The 20,333-nt window shown below is 27.1% G+C and overlaps 3 protein-coding genes across 4 annotated transcripts in view; 1 reads left to right on the top strand and 2 right to left on the bottom strand.

The window, feature by feature from the left end:
• The window catches only part of LOC122504264 (MICAL-like protein 1), a 90,927-nt gene that overhangs the window by 45,784 nt on the left and 24,810 nt on the right, over window positions 1–20,333 (bottom strand). The gene's annotated exons all lie outside the window — the stretch shown is intronic.
• LOC122504269 (trafficking protein particle complex subunit 10-like) lies at window positions 3,366–7,725 on the bottom strand. The gene is made up of 6 exons (XM_043615295.1): window positions 7,197–7,725; window positions 5,467–5,662; window positions 5,274–5,385; window positions 3,936–4,077; window positions 3,649–3,862; window positions 3,366–3,501 (listed from the first exon to the last, which is right to left on the bottom strand). Exons 4-6 carry the CDS (start codon window positions 4,029–4,031, stop codon window positions 3,458–3,460), a joined length of 354 nt encoding a protein of 117 aa, XP_043471230.1. The 5' UTR covers window positions 4,032–4,077; window positions 5,274–5,385; window positions 5,467–5,662; window positions 7,197–7,725; the 3' UTR covers window positions 3,366–3,457.
• LOC122504267 (replication protein A 70 kDa DNA-binding subunit-like) lies at window positions 18,633–20,169 on the top strand. The gene is made up of 4 exons (XM_043615294.1): window positions 18,633–18,934; window positions 19,014–19,120; window positions 19,348–19,517; window positions 19,646–20,169. Exons 1-4 carry the CDS (start codon window positions 18,790–18,792, stop codon window positions 19,668–19,670), a joined length of 447 nt encoding a protein of 148 aa, XP_043471229.1. The 5' UTR covers window positions 18,633–18,789; the 3' UTR covers window positions 19,671–20,169.

Here is a 20,333-nt window from a genome sequence, read left to right as displayed (position 1 = left end):
GTAGCGCGATTGTTAAAATAAATTTTTTAAACAAAACTTTGTAAAGTAGTACATATTTCAACTAACCTCATTTATCGATCAGGATGTCGATGTGGACACTTCTCCGAATCCAATATCCTTCATTCAAATTTTCCATCGTTGAAGCACTTCCTTTCGTGGGTTTATTTGTGTCAAATTTTGTTTCTCTGAATAAACTTCTGCTCCATGATGATCTTTTTACTTTCTAAAATACGTTAGCGAAATTAATAATTAAGTTGTTGATTAACTACGCGTAGTTAATCATATTCAATCATATTTTGTCTATTTAAATAATAATTTAAAAAGTATCGTAAATTTCATACGCGCTAATAAACCTGTTTCATAGTCATTCAACACTGCAATATTTTTAATTAAAAGAGTACAAGCTAAAAAATTTTCAAAATATTATATAATTTCCATCTCTTTAAAATATATCTAAGCATATTTTATATGTGTAGATACAGAAGAAAAGTAGTTTTGACTTTAACATATTGACATATTCACATAAATAGTAAGAAATAGTATTATTTAAAAGAAATTATAAATATTTTTGACAAATCTATAAAGACATGTTTTTTAGGAATAATTTTTAATATTACTAGATTCTGAATTAATATTAAAAAAAGAATGATATCTACTAAAGATATTCTTATATTTTAAAATTTTCATATTTTAAATTAATTTTCACTTGTTGCACTTTCTACATTATCTTAACTTTTGACTTAATTTAAAATTTATAATATTAATTTTTAGGTACAGTGTGTACTATGATGACATTTTATTAACAGGGTTGCCACAAATATTTAATTTTATTTTTCCCTGACTCTTCTCTGATACAAAATTTTCACTTTTTCCCTGACCATAAAGAATATTCTGATTTACTCTAAAAATTATTAGATACTCAAAAAAACATTCTATTACATTTACTTACGAATTTCTTAAATTGTAAAATTATTCCCAAACATGAATAACAAAATTTTTAATTAAGTATTTAATTGTTATTTTTTTATAGGAATTAGAATTCTTCAAAACATTCAAATTCAAACATTTTTAAAATTAAACAACTTATAAGAATATTATTATAAAACACGAAGATATCAATTACTCTGAGTGTTAGACTCGGAGTGATTGATATCATTATGTTTTATAAAAATTTTAATTCCCATAAAATTTTTCAAAAAAAATTAAATTATTTACAAAAATTATAATAAAATTCTAAGCAAGAATTCAATTATTTTTAATACAATTTTAGATAAATATCTCGAAAAATAAAATTATCTTCAAAAATTTTTTGCAAAAATTAAAGGTACATTTTACTAATAATGAAATTCTTCGCTGAAATTTAAAACTTTTCAGAATTTACATTTTTAATACAAGTTTTTAACAGAATATAATTATTTAAATAAAATGTAATAAATTTCGTTGCATAAATTCAATTATTTTTACAAGTAATACAATTTTCCATATCAATTCAATTATTTAAAGAACAATTTGATGAAATCCATTATAAGAATTCCATTATTTTCATTAATTATAACATTTTTCTGAGGATTTCAATTATAATAAATGAATTGAATTTTATTATTCATGAAAATAATTGAATGTTTGTATAAAATGTTATTATTTATGAAAATAATTGAATTATTGCGAAGTTTGCTTTGAATTTTATCAAAAAATTTTTTTTAAATAATTGAATTCTTTTGAAAAATTGTTTTAAAACTGTAGATAATGAAAATCATTGAATTGAGAAAAATTTTTTGAAAATAATTGAAATTTTGGAAAGAATTTTATTACAATTTTTGAAAATAATTGAAATTTGGAGAAGAATTTTATTATTTTTAAAGATAATTGAATTCCTATGAGAATTTTTAAAAATTTTTGAATATAATTGAATTTCTTCGAAGAATTTTATTAATTTTGAAAATAATTGAATTTCTCCAGTAATTTGTAACTTCTCCAAAATTCAATTTTTTCCAGTTACTTAAATAAAAATCCCTTACTTTTCCCTGATTTCCCTGACTTGTGGCAACCCTGTCGACAAAAGGTACAAGAAACTAAAGTACCATTTTGAGAAGGAGCGTCAAATTTATATAATTAAAATACCTTGTGCTCTATGGACGATTATCCCTTTTTGGTGGAAGATCAACGAACACTTTCAATGGAATTTTCTCTATTTGAAATGGTTCACATTCTGGTAAATTAATATTATATTCCTTGTGTCCCGATGATTCGGCGTCATCAATTCGTAATGTGAATCCACGCGATGTTCTCAATTTTAAAACATCATTTTTCGTTATTTGCAAACTATCACTAGAAATAATTAATTCTACATTCTGCACAAGACCGGCTAATAAATCCCTCGTTGAATTTAATGAAACTGTTGGTTGTGTTTTTGCCACTTGAAACAATAATCTCGGACCAACTTTATAAAAACCTGGTTGTTCAAATTTTCGTTTAATTATCAGTGCATTTAGTCCCGGCTCCACTATAAATTCATCACTGACAAGAGAATTATCAAAATCACATTTTACATTTGTGGACGGTTTTCGATGTTTCGTGCTGTCCGATCGTCTTATTGGTATTTTTACAATTTGTGGATTTATCTTGGCAAGAAATAAACTTTTGTCCTGTTGTTCTTCGAAAAATGAATTCATTGTTGTTAATAAACTCTTGTATATTGATTTCTTTACGTCTATTGTACACTTTAATAATCTGAAATTAAAATCAATGAATTAAATAAAATTTAAAGAAGAAACAAATAGAAATAATTTTTTAATAAATAATAAATAATTTTTTAATTTAATTAAAAATTTGATTTGAGATATTTACAAATCCTTTTGTGGTTCGATTGGTAATTTCGTTCCTTTTTTTCTATTAGGCACCTGGGGCTTCTGTATTTCTTCAATGGATGCTGAAGCAAGATTACATTTCACTCCTCTTGGTAGTGAACTTTGTACAATAATTTCTATACTAACTATACAATCTTGAACCACTTTGTCCGTAACATTAACTTCCATACTGAGTATTGTGAAACAGTCCATTAATTCACTGAGCAATGGTTTTTGGGAAGACAATAATTTCATATAGACCAATAATTCCTCGAAATGTTTGTGCCGCTAAATTTAACCATCCTTCGTCCGTATATTATGTTTGTAAGGCATCGGAGAAAAATGCAACGGCCTTTTGATTTTCATTTAATTCAGTATAAAAATTTGCAAGATCCTTGCCAATTAAACGCGCCGATCTTATATGTCCTATATGCTTATAAGTTCCCATTGCCAATTCAGCGTGCTCAAGAAATTGTCTTTTAAATGCCTCCTTCGAGGACAATGCCTCTTTTAATTTATCATTTGTTTTTGGTTTTCCCATTGCTTGTGGTTCTGAATCGCCAATTCCGGCAATTAAATAAACAACCGTGTGTAATTGTTCACTCGATGGTTCACTGCCCGGCATGAGACCACACAATTTTCCCAAAGACTCCAACTAAAATTTAAATATTTTCTTATTCTAAATAAATGTTACAAATGTCAAATTTTAAGAAATCAGGCCTCGGAACGACTTTAAGGAGCAAAAAAGTCGCTTCAGTCGATAAAAAATACAAAAAAATTGTTTATTTAATTCAAACCTTACCTTTGGCAACTGGCCATAAACTTGCGGTATGTACAGAACAGAGATCAACTTGTTGATTATTCTCTGAATTTGACATCGACAATTGACAGGCGTGAAGAACTTCTAAAGCACAGAGAAAAGCCCAACATTCGACAGCACCTTCTGGTTTTTGAATTTCCAAAATTTGAAGTTCGATGAGTGTATTGTCAATGAATGATAAACACCTTTGCGCAATCTATTGGGAAATTTGCAATTTTTTTTTAGATTTCGGTATTAATTATAATTTTTCGTAAAAGACTGTAAATTACCTCCCAAGGCATATTGCGTAGCAATAACATTGCCGCCTGTCTGCCGAACAAATAACTCCTTAGATCTAATAAGGAAGCTTTACATTCAGCCAACATCAGTCTCAATTGATGATCAACGGTGTACTGAGCCAAACCGCCGTGTCTGGAAATTAAAATAACATGGAAATTAAATTAAAAACATTCGAAAAGAAAGGAATTCAGACTTCATATTCGATAATTAATTTTAAAAAAGTATCAAAAAGTAGCTATATTTTTAGCTATATATTTTTTCTCTAATCCTGCTGAGAACTACAATTCCAAATTTTTGAAAATTATGATCTATATATTTATATAAAATTCTTCAAAAATACAATTGTATTTGAAAGTAATTTTTAAAGGAAAACAAATAAAACTAGTTAAAATATAAAATTTAATTTAAATTGTTTACAGGAATTAAAAAACAATAAATTAATAATTTTTAAAAGTAAAAATTTAAATATTATTAGTTTTACAACTAAAATTTTCAACGATTTCAATTTAATAATTGAATGTTTCTCAAAAATTTAATTCTTTTAAAGAATTTATCAATTTTTATAAAAATAATTGAATTTCTGAAAAATTTATTATTTATGAAAATAATTGAATAATTGTGAAGAATTAGAGAAAGAATTTATCAATTTTTTTTATAAATAATTGAATTTCCGAGAAGAATTTTATTATTTATGAAAATAATTGAATTCTTGCGATAGAATTTTATATAAAACTTTTAAATTCATTTTTTTCGAAAAATTTTTGAAATATTTAAAATAATTCAATTCCTGTGAAGATTTTATTACTTATAAAAAAATTGACTGTTTGCGAAGAATTTTATCAAAATTCTTTTATGGAATTTTATTAAAATTGTAGATATTGAAAATCGTTGATTTTCAAAAATCAATCAATTTCCTGAAATGTATATCGAGATTTTGACCTAATTAATAATATTCTAGAAATCCATTTAGGAGTTTACGCTCCACGTTTGTCTAAATCTCAAAAAATGGCTATTTTTTCGGTTTTCCTAGCTTAAATTCTATAAAAATATCAAAAATATTCAAATAAACTTGACAGAATTATTTCTTTTTTGATTCTTTATCCAACAAAAAAAGAATGAGCCAAATCGGTTAAGATTTACTCGAGTTATTCAATTTTATCGAAAAATAGCCGATATTTTTTTTTTACTTGGCGGCGATTCTCTACCGCGAATCTTGATATTTATTTCTGAATGTAAAATTTATAGGAATTATAACCGAATTCATTAGAATAAAATAAGTAAGAAATTAAAAAAAAATAGTTTTTTGGAAATAAAAAGAAAAAGCTCACCTCCGACATTTTAGTTGAGTTCAAACTGTGTGAAAAGTGCGTCTAATTCATCATATTGTATCAAAGTCCCGCCATGTAAACCTAAGACTTCTAATACAAATACAAGTTCTTCCTGCAAAAATACAAATTTCAATATTTAAATATACATTTTACTAAAAAATTCTTCATTCTTAATTTAGAAAAAAAGTCTCACTTGTAGAAGAAAATAATGGCAAAAATTCCAACCGAGTTGATTTCGCTTCTCGCGATGCTCCTTAATAATTTCTCTAAATCGTAAAAGTGCTTTGTCATATGCTGTTAGTGTTAAATGCCTTATTCGTATAATTAGACCTCTCCATGATTCAACCGATCGAGATTTAGATTTAATTGGATTTATAACTGATATGCACCTGCGAAAAGAACAAAAATTAATAACGTACAAAAAAATAGTAGCTAATCTAATCTTACTATTGTAAAATTGTATTTTACTATTTTAAGATTGTAGTTTACTATTTTGGAATTATAACTGTAAGAAAAAAACCACTGTATAGGGTTGCCAGAGATCAGGGAATTCAGGAAAAAGTTAGAGATTTTTATTAAAAGTACTGAAAAAATTATATTTTTAGAATTCAGAAGAAAATTCTGAATTTTTAGTGTTTTTTTTTGTTTGACTCATAAATTATACCACGAAACCTTCAAAACTTTTTTCTATTTTTGACCAGAATGAATTTTTTAATATTATTTAATTATTTCGAAAGTTTTAATGCAATTATTTTAAAAAATAACAAAATTCTTCACAAAGATTCCATTACTTTTAGGATTTCAATTATTTTTAATACAATTTTAAGTAAATTCTTTGAAAAATGTCACTATTTTCAAAAATTTTGTTAAAATTCTTTGAAAGCATTCAATTATGTATGTATTCTTAAAAATTCAGACTATAATGCTTTTAATATTCAATTATTATCAAGATCCTAAAGTTCTGAACGTTCAAATGAACGAAATTTATTTATTTCTTCTTCAAATTAAATTTTTATTGCAATTATTTTGCATCACTATCCAAAAAATTAATAACTGAGTTTCTAACCGTAAATATTTCAGTTTTAAAATTTTTTGTGATTAGTAATTTATAAAAAATGTCTTCAATAAAAAATATTTCGTTAATTTGAACGTTCAAAACTTGAGGATAATTTATTATCTCAAATTTTAACTGAAATTCATTTTAAAATCAATTTTTATTGGAAAATTCTACAAGTATTCAATTATTTAAATACAAAAATAAATAATTTATTGAATAGATGAATGTTTGTCGAAACTAAATTATCAAAAAGAATTGTATCAACAAATTTTAATTTTTTCCAGAAATTTTAATAAAATTTTCAAGAATAATTAAATTTTTCGAGAAATTTAATTACAATTGTATTAAAAAGTAATTGAAATTCTGTGATGAATTTCATTATTCATGAAAATAATTGAATGTTTGTATAAAATGTTATTATTTATGAAACTAGTTGAATTATTGCGAAGTTTGCTTAGAATTTTATCAAAAAATTATTTTTAAATAATTAAATTCTTTTGAAAATTTTTATTAAAACTGTAGATATTGAAAATCATTGAATTGAGAAAAATTTTTGAAAATAATTGAAATTTTGCAAAGAATTTTATTAAAATTTTCGAAAATAATTGAAATTTGGAGAAGAATTTTATTATTTTTAAAGATAATTGAATTTTTATGAGAATTTTTTTAATTTTTGAACATAATTGAATTTCTGCAATCATTTGTAACTTCTCAAAAATTCAATTTTTTCCAGTTACTTAAATAAAAATCCCTCACTTTTCCCTGACCAATTTTACTTTTCCTGACTTTTCCCTGAATTACCTGATTTCCCTGACCTGTGGCAACCCTGATGAAGCCTTGTGATAAACAATTATTCAATTTCTTACCTTTGATGTTTTGATTTCCACTTTCATTCGCACTATATGCAGTAAATATAATCATGCACGAAACTTCAGAAACTTAGTAGAAAGATCCTGTCACAACACGTTTTATACGCACGAAAATATGTTGTATGATTATAACTCCAGAGTAAAGTTTTTAAATATGAAGAAATTCTCCAATGACTAATATTCACAAAACACTTGTTGAACATTCAAAAAGTTCCACTTCTGTTTGTTTTTGTTATTGTTAGATGTTTCACTTGAGTTGTTTTGTCCACACGCACACGGATCATTTGCAATCACCAGTAAGGGGTTAAATTTGATTGGTTCTAACGAATCTAGTTGCGTTTATGGCGCATTCACACCTTTGGCGACTTCCTGCGCGTGCAAGCAGTCGCAACTAGAGTAAAGGAGAGAAATATAGAATTTGACTTATCTAACTCTCTTACTCTCATGTGTTTTCTGCAGGCAGGCGCCACCATAAAGTCCAACACACAATAGGTTCGCGAAAGTCGTTCGAGAACGAGACGCATGAGATAGACAAGGACACAAATATATCTCTGTCCTTTTCTAACTCAATAACGTATTACTAATTATGACAATAAAAAATGAGAAAAAATTAAACGTTTAAATTATGTTGTGAAATTAAAAATCTTATCAAATTAAAAAATAGTAAGCAGTAGAGCTGTGCAAAATAATTCGAACCGATGTCGAAAAATTCGACATTCGAGTTAGCCCAGTTCGGAAGTCGAATATTCGGCATTCGAGTTACTATAAAATTCGAACCGAACCGAGTTGTGTTCGGTTTTAGTACAAGGAGAGACCGAGATTATTAATTTTTGTATAAAATCACACTAGAATTTACAATTTTCACATTGCAACCACCGGAAATAAAGGGAACCTTTTGTATTTTTTACTATTTTCTATACACTAAGTCACTAATCCGACAAATGTTCACCAAATTAGCAAAGTTTCTTGACTAATGGAGACAAACTGGAAAATTTACAGTACTTACGAAAAAGCAGTTTACTTTTAACAACTTATTATAAGACATAGTTCTTGGGACAGGAATAAATGCAAAATTTATTAATTTATAATGGTCAATTTCTGAGATAACGAACGACCTACGTTTCACTTTATATTTAATTATTGTAGATAATATCCAAATTTATTTTACATACGCGAAGCATAGTCACTGTCAATGATCTAAATCTGAATTAGTAAAATTCTACTAATTCTTAGTAGAATATTACTAATTGAAATGGGGAAAAGTCGTCCACCTACTCTCTAAATCTGAATTAGTAGTTTTCTACTAATGAAATAGTGCGGATTCGTTTCCTGTGCATATATAAAGTACTAAAGTATTAGGCATAATAAAAAAAATTTTATAAATATGTCAAAAAATGGCAATCCAAAATTTTGCTAATACAAAGCTTCCTTTATGAGGAAGCAATTTAATAATTATACTAATTCATTAGTAAAACATTAACCTACTAATAAAAGGTAAAATTTCTACTAATTCAGAATTAGAGAGTAATAATAAATCTTATCAGAATAAAACATCTAATTATAATCTTTTACATGAGAGGAAAAAGAGTGGATCTTTTATCCTTTTCTCTCACTATCTTGTCAATGTTTATGATTAGAGGTTTCATTCAACTTGGACTGATAATAATATATAATAATTTTAATTATAAAAAATAATTAAATACACATGGAAAACGTTCAAAGGGGCTTCCCAGATAGAACTTTGATGCCTACAACGACTAAAGAAGTTAGTCACATTCGGGAAGTACAGTCACATTCGGGAAGTACACCCCAATAGCTTCTGAAATCTGCAGCTACAGAGGTTACAGGCATGACACGTGAGCAATCGACTGTTGTGATTACATCATGAATAGACCTAAAGGCCTTTCTCCAATAGGTTCACAAAACTCTGCGTTGCGTCGGTTGCTATGGTAACACAGACAGCCTTAAAGGCCTTTCTCCAATAGGTTTTAAAAAGTGTGCGAAGGACTGCGTCTGCGTCGGTTGCTATAGCAACACATGCTAAAATCAACGCAACGCAGTCATTTGCACACTTTTTGAAACCTATTGGAGAAAGGCCTTCACTAGAGTAAAGGTGCTTACATACCTTTGGTATTTGGGTTAAGCAATTAAGATGCTTGCACACTTCCAAATTTTTGGGCAAGCATCGAGTTTTCACGATCGTGAAACTCACGTCACGAAATATGATTGGCTCTCCTTAAAGCGGAGTAAAAATAAACTTTTGTCAAAGCCAATCATATTTAGTAACGTTAATTTTAACGACATCGCTCGCCAAAAAATTTGGAAGTGTGCAAGCACTTTCACTTCCTTTCTGTCGAATAGAAAAAAAACCATGAGTGTGAGAGAGATGAAGATACATGTTCGCTATATTTCCATTCATGGCCTAATTACAAAACTCAACTCAAAACGCTGTCATGGGACTGCACCCTGAGGCTGGAGTCCCATGGTAGCGTTTTGCGTTGCGTTTTGTAACTAGGCAATGAGTGCAAATAGAGCAAACATACAGTACGAAAACCTAGCACGTCAGTCATATCCCATGAGTGGGAGTGAGACAGACTTATGCGATTCCCATACTTTCCTATGACTGACGGATAGCTTTTCTTACTGTATATCTTTATCTCTCTCACACTCATGGCCTAGTTACAAAACGCAACGCGAAACACTATCATGGGACTCCAGCCTAAAGCTTAATAATTTTGGTTTTAACTGTTATTGAAATTGATCAAGTGTATTATTTTCTTTATTTAATTACAGTAAAATATTATTAATGTAATAATAATAACAATAAAAGTTCCTTTTCACTCGAATTGCAAATGTACACTGTAAAAAAAGTTGGTATAGAATAACACGAGGCTTGTAATTTCACACATCAAAATTATAGATTGTACGTAGTAAATTTATTTCGTTCCAAAATGTAGTTTTACTATTCACAGTATTTTTACATAATGTGACTATGTAATTTAACAAGTTTGTGTAAATTTACGTTGTCCAACGTTGGAAAGTATGGCCACACGTCCAACGTGTATTTTTACATTGCGTGTATTTTTACATTTTTACGTAATATTACGTCGCACGAACTGTACAATTACATAGCGAATGTAATATTCTTATTCCTTTAAAATTTTCAAAAAATTTTTAAGTTTCTATAAATAACTCTAAAAAAGTGCATATAATGTAAATTTACAGAAAGTATATGCTAATTTATAAGTAAATAATAATATTACAGAAAGTTTTGGGCTATATTTCATCAATACAAAAAGTTACGATTGAAAATATTATTTCAAAAATATTTGCAGGTTATGTAGATTACAGTCGGCGTGTAAAAATAACACGTCGGACTAGTGGCCAAACTTTCCAGCGTCGGACATTGTAAATTGACACAAGATTTTTTTACAGTGTAATTAATAAAAAGGTAAAACATTATTACTTAATGCCGTACTTTTTAATTATTTAAATAAAAATTTGTGTTGTGATTTTAACCTTATTAACTGAAACACAAGTTACTTTTTTTAAAGAAGCAATTACTTTGCGTGTATTGCTTTTGTTCTTAGGCAAAAAAAAATTGCCTAAGTAAAATACACATTATGCCGAATTTTCTTTTCAGTGTATAGGTATGTCATATATGTTTATAAGGAATGCTTCGTACGTACTTTAATATTACAAGTAGTATCTGGCAACACTTGTTTCATCACAATGTACAAAAAAGTAAGGGTTTTCACATTAACTTATATAAATAAGGAGTTGTTCACAGATGGCCACGGTGATATATAAGAGTGACAACTTGCAAACATGAGCGGTGCACGGAGAACTGTGATCGTACCATTACAGTATCATGCGAGCAAAAGCGTAATGTAACATTTAGGCTGTGTTTACATGCTTGAGTTCAAACACTACGTTTTGCGTTGAGCAGTGAGGCTTGAGTCCCATGGTAGCGTTTTGTAACTAGGCCATGAGTGCAAATAGAGCAAACATATATCTGTATCTCTCTCACACTCATGGCCTAGTTACAAAACGCAAAACGCTATCATGGGATTCCAGCCTGAGTGTAAAGCTGTATCTACATAGCGAAAAAAAGTGAGAAACGCGCAACGTAGACGCGAAACGCGAGAAAAATACATGGCAATTTCTCACGTTTCGCGTCCGCGTCGCGCGTTTCTCAACTTTTTTCTGTATTGTAGAGGCAGCATAAGAAGGACAGAAGTATATATCTTTCTTTCTCTCTCTCATTATTCAATGCAAAACACAGCGTTGATTACACCCTAAAGGTGCTTGCACACTTCCAAATTTTTAGGCGAGCGAGGTTGTGAAAATTAACGTTACCAAATATGTTTGGCTCTGAGGGAGCATTTACACCTTTTGTTAAAATTGTCCAGATCGGAAAATTTTTCATTGGAGTAAGAAAGACAGATATACCAGTCTATCTCTCTTACTCCAATACTCCAACTCAGTTCATTTCGGCCGTTCTAGAATGAGCTAAAACGAGGCAAAACGCAACGAAGACGCGACGCGTTCCCATTTGATTAGCATTGGGACGCGTCGCGTCTTCGTTGCGTTGTGACTCGCAGAATGAATACGGATACGGGAACAGGACAAAGCAAAAGAAAATGACAGAAGCCGTCTGTGTCCTTTTCTTTCTCATGCTGTTCATTCCGTTTAGGCCTAAACTATATGACGGCGGCCATGTTCATACATAGTATTCTAAGGGTACAGTCCCATGTTGAGAAGAAAGCACAATGCCGAGAATATAACAGACCACGAAGTAGTATAAGGAGACTTAACGCCCATGTAAAGTTCAAAAAAACATGGCCCCTAAACAAGGCGAAGCCTATCTCAAGTTTTCCGGTGTTCGACTGTTCCGCGCGACCTCCTCGGGAAAATTTACAACTAAATAGTGACGTCTGCTTTTAAAGCACTGTGAAGTGTTTACATTTGAATGACATAAATAATAATTTAAATAATTACTTATTATTTAATTATGGGAGCAAAATAAGACTATTTGACAGTACGTATGAAAGCTTACTTTCTTTTCAAATAATATTCAGCATTATTTTTTAAAGAGATCATGTTTTTTTGACTGTATTTACATTTATTGTTTTAGGTTATATTTATGTAATTGATTTTCACAGACACGAAAATACATAAATAATTTTTGTTTTTAGATAATATTAATTATTAAAAAGAAAAACAAAGAATCATGGAATATTCGATGGAAAAACTTACATTTGAAGAGTGTAAGATCAAATTTAATAAATCACAATTACCTTCTGATAAGTGGTATATTATTTTTTAAGTTTTTATATAAAATTGGAAGAAGATTGTGTTACCAAAAATAGAGTTGTCATTCTTAAAGATTTGAGTATAAAAATTTTCATTAATGATAAACTTTTTCCTCTATCTCAATTTATAACAATGAAAAATCATATTCTTACAATTTTATAAACGAAATAAATTCTTTGTTTCTTGTCATATGATACCACTTATCAGAAGGTAATTGTGATTTATTAAATTTGATCTTACACTCTTCAAATGTAAGTTTTTCCATCGAATATTCCATGATTCTTTGTTTTTCTTTTTAATAATTAATATTATCTAAAAACAAAAATTATTTATGTATTTCCGTGTCTGTGAAAATCAATTACATAAATATAACCTAAAACAATAAATGTAAATACAGTCAAAAAAACATGATCTCTTTAAAAAATAATGCTGAATATTATTTGTAAAGAAAGTTAGCTTTCATACGTACTGTCAAATAGTCTTATTTTGCTCCCATAATTAAATAATAAGTAATTATTTAAATTATTATTTATGTCATTCAAATGTAAACACTTCACAGTGCTTTAAAAGCAGACGTCACTATTTAGTTGTAAATTTTCCCGAGGAGGTCGCGCGGAACAGTCGAACACCGGAAAACTTGAGATAGGCTTCGCCTTGTTTTGGGGCCATGTTTTTCAACCCGTCAAGTCTCCTTATACTACTTCGTGTAACAGACGATAAATTCTACAAGAAATTAAGAGAATGTAACATAACCTCATTTTTGTCATTACACTGTGGTAAATTCGATTTTCCGACGTTGTGTTTTTATTTAGTAGTTGTTATTTTATTTATTAAATATTTAAAGATTTAAAAAAAGACAAAACCAAAGAGTGTAAAATGGAAATATTTGAGAAGCATTGAATACAAAAACAATTAAATTTTTCTGCAAATTTTGTAAACAAGAATATGACACAAATGCTATATATATTAAAGGTACTTGCACAGCTCTATTAACTGCAGGTTGTCATGGTAACACATAAGAGAAAGAGAGTCAGAAAATTCAAATTAAATGTTTTTCTCTCTTACTCTCGCAGCAGAGCTGAGCTGCCTTTATTCACAAATAATTTAAAAATATTTGTTTAAAAAATTTTATATTCATTGTATATAATGTAAAAAATAATCCGTATTCTTTATTATTGATTTATATATGTCTATATTCACAAGTATCTAAACTTTTATTCGTACTAAGTTACGCATATTTTATAAATCTTATAAACGTAAATGACCTTAAATTTATAAGATAAAAAATATGTGATTTTACTTTTTTTATTTACATATATAACATTAAGAATTCTTTATGGTAAAAGTAATCATCGCAATTGTGCTAAAATATATGTATATGTATTAATGAAAATAATAAATATACATTATTTAAATAAATAAACTTAAATTTTCAAAATTCTCATTTACGTCATTTTATGTGTCGGCGCTGCGTTATTAAAAGTATACATAACCTTTAGTAGTATTCTCTCGAAAAAATTATAATTTTTTTACAGTGTACACTCGTGCTCATCGATGCCTTCTACCAGAGAAGGCACTAATTTCACAAAGTTTGCCTACCTTCTATACTGTCTAAAAAATCAGCCAATGGAAAAGCCATGGAGAATAGACTACAGGAGACCAAACTGCTATGCTCGTACTTCAATATAGCCGATCACTTTTGCGTCGGAAGCTAATCTTAGTTCAAGAATAATATAGAAATTGGGCAAAACTTGTCAAATTTGTGCCTTCCCTGAGAGAAGGCATCGATGAACACAAGTGTACTGTATGCTATTATTATTATTATAATTATTATATACTGTATATTTTAATAATATAAATATAAATAAATATTTTACTAATTATACAGGAATTGTGCTTTTAATATTGATCATGAATATAATAGGGGGTGGGGGTTAAGATAATTGTTACACTTAGCATAAAAATGGCGCTAATGTATGTAAAAATTTGTTACATGGGGGAGGGAAGGATGTAAAATGGCAAAAATAAGCGTTACATAATTTAAGTATGGCCCCTAACGAATAAATGTTCATTTCAGTTGAAATAAGAAATTCTTTGTGATGTACAGATTAATTGATAAATTAATATTCTTTTTATTTTAAACATTGCTTCCCATGGTGATGTAAAATTTACATTTTAACATTCTTGACAGAAATAAATTTTTTGTCCTACCTGCACGGAAAGTATGTCATTTCGGGCACTTAGAGCGGGCGCAAAGTGACTCATTACCACCCAGGGGTAGGGGAAGCGGGCGCAAAATATTTGCGCCCGCTCACCAACCTCCGAGCGGGCGCAAAATATTTTGCGCCCGCTTCATCTACCTCCGAGCGGGCGCAAAATATTTTGCGCCCGCTTCCCCTACCTTCGAGCAGGAGGAAGAGTATTTTGCGCCCGCATGTTAATTATTCGATTTTCTTCATTAAAATGTGATATTTTCGAGTTTCTTCTTATGTTGACTATAAAAATGCAAACATTTTCAACTTGTTTTATTTTGTCTAGAAAAATGTGCAATTTTTTTTCGATTTTTTCTAAAAAAAAATTATGACACATTTGGTTTTGTTCACATTTCGGTTATAAAAATTGTCAATTACTATATTTTCAGAATACATTGTTTTCTTATTTCTATATTAAAACTTGTATCATTATAGACTTCAAAGAGTTAACATTTATATAGAGTTTAATTTTTAACTAATATGAGCGTTTAATCGTTCGTGCCCTCAATGACATACTTTCCATGCAGTTAGGACAAAAAATTATGTTAGCATCATGGGCGCAAAGGTGATTACGACTCTGGCGAAATTTCGGAACCTCGGGGACACTTTCGCTCCCTCGGCTTCGCCTCGGGCGCGAAATTGTGTCCCCTCGGTCCCTTCATTTCGCCATCGTCGCAATCACCTATTTTGCGCCCTTGATACGAAAATAACTATTTCTATCCTATCTGGAAAATCTATAATTTATATAATATAATATAATGTAATATAATAATAATAATAATAATAATAATAATAATAATAATAATAATATATTATACGTAATAATATAATATATTTTTTTCTATCTATAATTTCTACCAACGGTGTAAATGTACCTTTAGTCATACACTTCGTTCACAAATAAATTTTTTAAATAAAGTTTGCTACTTTTCAGAACAATATATCTTTTTATTTTCCCAAAATGTTATATTTGCGAATTATCGCTAAAAAAGATTTACATATATAGAAAATTTGAATTATTTTTATTTTTCTAGGGAATTTTTTCCCTATATAGACATAGAGGTTGTCAACCAACAAAAAATTGTTTACGAAAAAATAAAACTGTTACGATTTGACACAGTTTATAACCTAGAAACAGCAATAAAGTTACTGACGTTTAGTGCAGAATTGTGATTTAGCTGTGATCCTCGTTTTTCCAAAAAATAATTTTTGTAAATAGTTAAACTACTGTTATAAATGCACCCTAATCGATTACAGCGAATCGACACTTTGCAATCGATATTTGAATATCGAATCGTTCTCGAACTGACTGTCTCGCTCAGCTGTCACATTGTTTACAAAATGCATTTTACTGAAAAAGTAAATCAATTTGTTTATTTTTATGTCTAATAATATAATAGGTGTCATCTGGTGTAATTTTTTAACAATTTAGAGTTTCCCAACTCGGGAAAATTGTCGTTTTTGTAGTTTTTAAAACATGACTGTCATTTTTTTGGATAAAACATTTTTTTTATGAAATGTAATTTACCGACATTATATTTTATAAAACAAATGTTATTTAAAAATAATAACTTTACTTTTTTTTGATAAATAATAAATTTTTCAAAAGTTCATAATATTTTTGCTTGTAGTTGTTTTCACATCACGAATATTTACAAATGAATAATAAAAACAATTTTGACATGTTTTAATAATTTACGGTTGCTTTTTAGACGCGCCATCTCTTCACACTTTCTGGAAACATTTACATAAATAAAACCTATAGCACAGCTGTCAAATACAGTCATTATCTGAGTAATGGTAATTAGTTTAAAATAAAGTTTTTATTTATTTTTGAGTGTGTAATTAGTTTCATCCTGTGTGTTTGATAAATATATTCAATTTACGAAAAGGAAAAAATATTGTGTTTCTTCGTTTCAACGAAAAGGCGGTCGTGCTTTGCGATGTGGTGAAGGCATGGATAGAGGAAAACTGTACATATTTAATTCATGAAAAATAATTATTATTTAATAATTATTAAAACTAAAATATTCATCCTATGTATTTTTCTCTCAAAATCAATTTCCCATAATTAACAAAGCATTATATTACATTTTCTTTAAGAAAAGACGGTCGCAAGTTTTTCAATAATTTCAATCTACATGTCGATAAGTGGGATCCCCTTAAATCAAAACAGAAAATATGTTTAAATTAAACATAATTATTTAAACAAAAAATATTTTTGAATCAAAGCAGTAAATGTATTTTATATATTAGGATTAAACTTACAAACTAATTTTAGTTAAACAAAATCACATAAAATTATTTTTCTATTTGATTTAAGAATCAAATATGTTGGTCAAACCAACATTCAAATGATGAAACTTTATTAAGTATTATATTATTTAACATAATTTTTTTTAATAAAACACTAATGAACTTGATAAAATTGTAAATTAATAAAAATACTAATTAAATTGAAAAAATTAAAAAGAAAAAAATCGTTGAAATAATTATATTAGCGAAATTAAAAAACAGCAATTAAATCCGAGCGAGCGTTAAAAAATATTATGCATGATTAAAACCAACAGAACAATGAAATAATAATATTATTATTATTATTATAAGATTAACAGAATTTTTTTTAAATCATCAAAAATTGAATTATAAGAGAATTAGAAAATCAGTTAGGATTCGAAATTATAATTGATGTATTGAATATTAATTTTCAAAATATTGATACACACACATTAAGAAATTTAATAGATTTTGAACGTTTGTAATAAAAATTTTCTTTGAAGTAACAAAATAGTATTAAATAATAAACATTATAAACAATAGAATGAAATGTCAAATTAAAAAATTTTAAATTTATTTAAAAATAATTAATAATGTATTTTACCTTCTTACAAAAGATGTTTTATTTAATATTAAACTTCTGTTTAATTCATATAATTACAATGAGAATATAAATAGCTGTTTGTATTTCACTAAGTTACATACTTCTACATATACACAAATCACATACATATGTCTATTTCCATCTATTTTAATTAAAATCAAATTAAATATAATATAATAGTTACATTAAAATAATTATTGAAAAAATTTTTTAAATAACAATAATTATATATCAATATTAATTGAAGAAAAAAAAAATCATGTAACTTAATTATATAAATTAAACATTATAAGTAATTTCAATTTCTTAAAAATAAATTTTAATTTTAAAAATTCCCCTACTTTGTAATTCTTCCTCTCATATATCCCACTTCTATCAAAATAAATTATATTAAGAGTGAATGTTTGAAAATGATTTTCAATTATAAACACACATTTAGTATAATTTCTGAAATGGGTAAGGAAAGAGTAAAATCAAATTTAAAAAGAAAAATTGACGTAGATGATGATGATGATAATATAAAAAAAAATTAATAGTCGAGGAATTGTGTGAACAAAATGCACTAAAAAAAGAAAAAATTACATTCATCGAAATGGAAAATAAAATAAAACAGTAAGTTAAAATTTTTAATAATTAATAACACAAATTAATATATTAAATATTTAAAGTGTAATAATATATAATTAAAATTTAAAAAAAAAATTATTTGCACAGTTGGGAATTCGAAGCAAGAGTTACAAATAAATCTAAAATTAAAAACAATATTACTGAAAAATCGTTCACAGTGGATTTATTAGATGCATCGGGAGAAATCAGAGCAATTATTTATGACAACAATGTAGATAAATTCTTCAGTATTCTCAAGGTAGTTTTTACAACTTTAATAAAAAAAATTTATAATTAAAATTTGACATGAAATTAAACAAACACTATTTTAAAATTTAAAAAGCATTAAAATTAATTAATTGAACATCATTTTAAAGTATTTGAACATATTGAATCATGTACGTAATGTAAATTTTATACAATTTAATTGCAAACTATAATTTTTTAAAAATAAAATTAATAAACAATTCAGATCGGAAGAGTATACAAATTCTCAAATGTGTTAATATCACCAGCAAATAAATTATATAATAGTATGAAAAACACGTTTGAGTTAAAATTGTATGAAGAGACAGAAGTTGAAGAAATTGAAGAGGAAGATGAAGCATCAAAAAGATTAAATACTTTTAATTTTGTAAAAATAAAGGAAATAGATTTAATTCCAGCGAAAAAAGTAATTGGTAAATATAAAATTTATAATAATGATTATATTAAATACATTATATTTTAATAATTTGTATAATGAAAAATATTTTTAAGATACGTTTGGAATAATAAAAGTCATCTCCGATGATATTGAAGTCACAGTGACGGGTAATAAAGTAACAAAGAGACATGTAACAATTTCAGATGAAAATAATAAAACAGTAAGTATTAAGTTCAATGATACACTGAAAAAAAATTTTATTGATACAAATACTGAAATTATTGATTCAAATACCATTTAATTAATTCCAATAAATATTTTTTTATCAATTAAATATTTTATTGATAATAGTCAATTAATCGGTTATTTTAATTAAATAATTTTTTTTTAGTGTAAGAATAATAATTATTATATAATTAAAATTAATAGCAATTAAATTTATTCCAGATTGATTTGGTATTTTGGGGGGAATCGGCAAAAAACTTTAATGAGGAAATAGACTCAATTATCACTGTTAAAGGCGGCAAAATTAATGATTACCGAGGTGTCAAATCATTATCAATAATTTTGAATTCACAAATTTTGATAAATGATTTCGAAAATGAAGAAATAAAAAAGTAAGAATTTATGATATTGATTTTAAAAAAAATAATTATCTAGCTCAAAATCGATCATTATAAATAATATAACATTTTAAATTAATAAAAATAAGATTAACAAATCCTATTATTTCACTTATTTACAGTTTTCAATTAAAATTATCCACTTAAAGAAAAAAAAAGAAAATGAAAATAACTCAGGAATAATTAATAATAATCCATTTTTCCTAACGAAGAAAAATGATAATCGAATTACATTAAAATTATTTAATGTAAAAAATTATAATATACTTTCATCGAGACGAGGCAAGACGAATATTACCGAAGATACTCGAATACACAAAATGTCTTTTATTCAAAGTGTCTTACTTTGAAAACGTCTTAAATTAGCAAAAATGACTTAAATAAAGACACTTTTACCGTCTACATTACATGTCTTAAATTATAAGCACTGAAAGTGACTTGTTTACATTTGTAAGACGCAAGAAGTGTCTCTAATTTTTAGTCACTTTGCATAAAAGACAGATGAATTAGTCATTTATTCCAGACTAGACGTTTTCAAAACGTCTAATGTCTTAAAATAAGACGTTTTGAAGACGCTAGTTTTTGCAGTGATGTATTAATAAATAAAATTAAACAATATTGTTATTGAAAAATAAAAATTGTGCATAAAATTAATATATTTCCTATCCTATTTCTAAATTATATTTTTTTAACAATTAAAAATTTTCTGACACTTTTTTTAAATTTTATATGTTATTATTAAATTTAAAAAATTTTTAATTTTTGTAATTGAAAATATTATTTTTTAAAGAAAAAAAACATACACAAAAA

This window comes from Leptopilina heterotoma, unplaced genomic scaffold (genome assembly GCF_015476425.1).
Source record: "Leptopilina heterotoma isolate Lh14 unplaced genomic scaffold, ASM1547642v1 Lhet_286, whole genome shotgun sequence".
NCBI lineage: Eukaryota > Metazoa > Arthropoda > Insecta > Hymenoptera > Figitidae > Leptopilina > Leptopilina heterotoma.
This window is presented reverse-complemented; position numbering and strand designations above follow the sequence as displayed.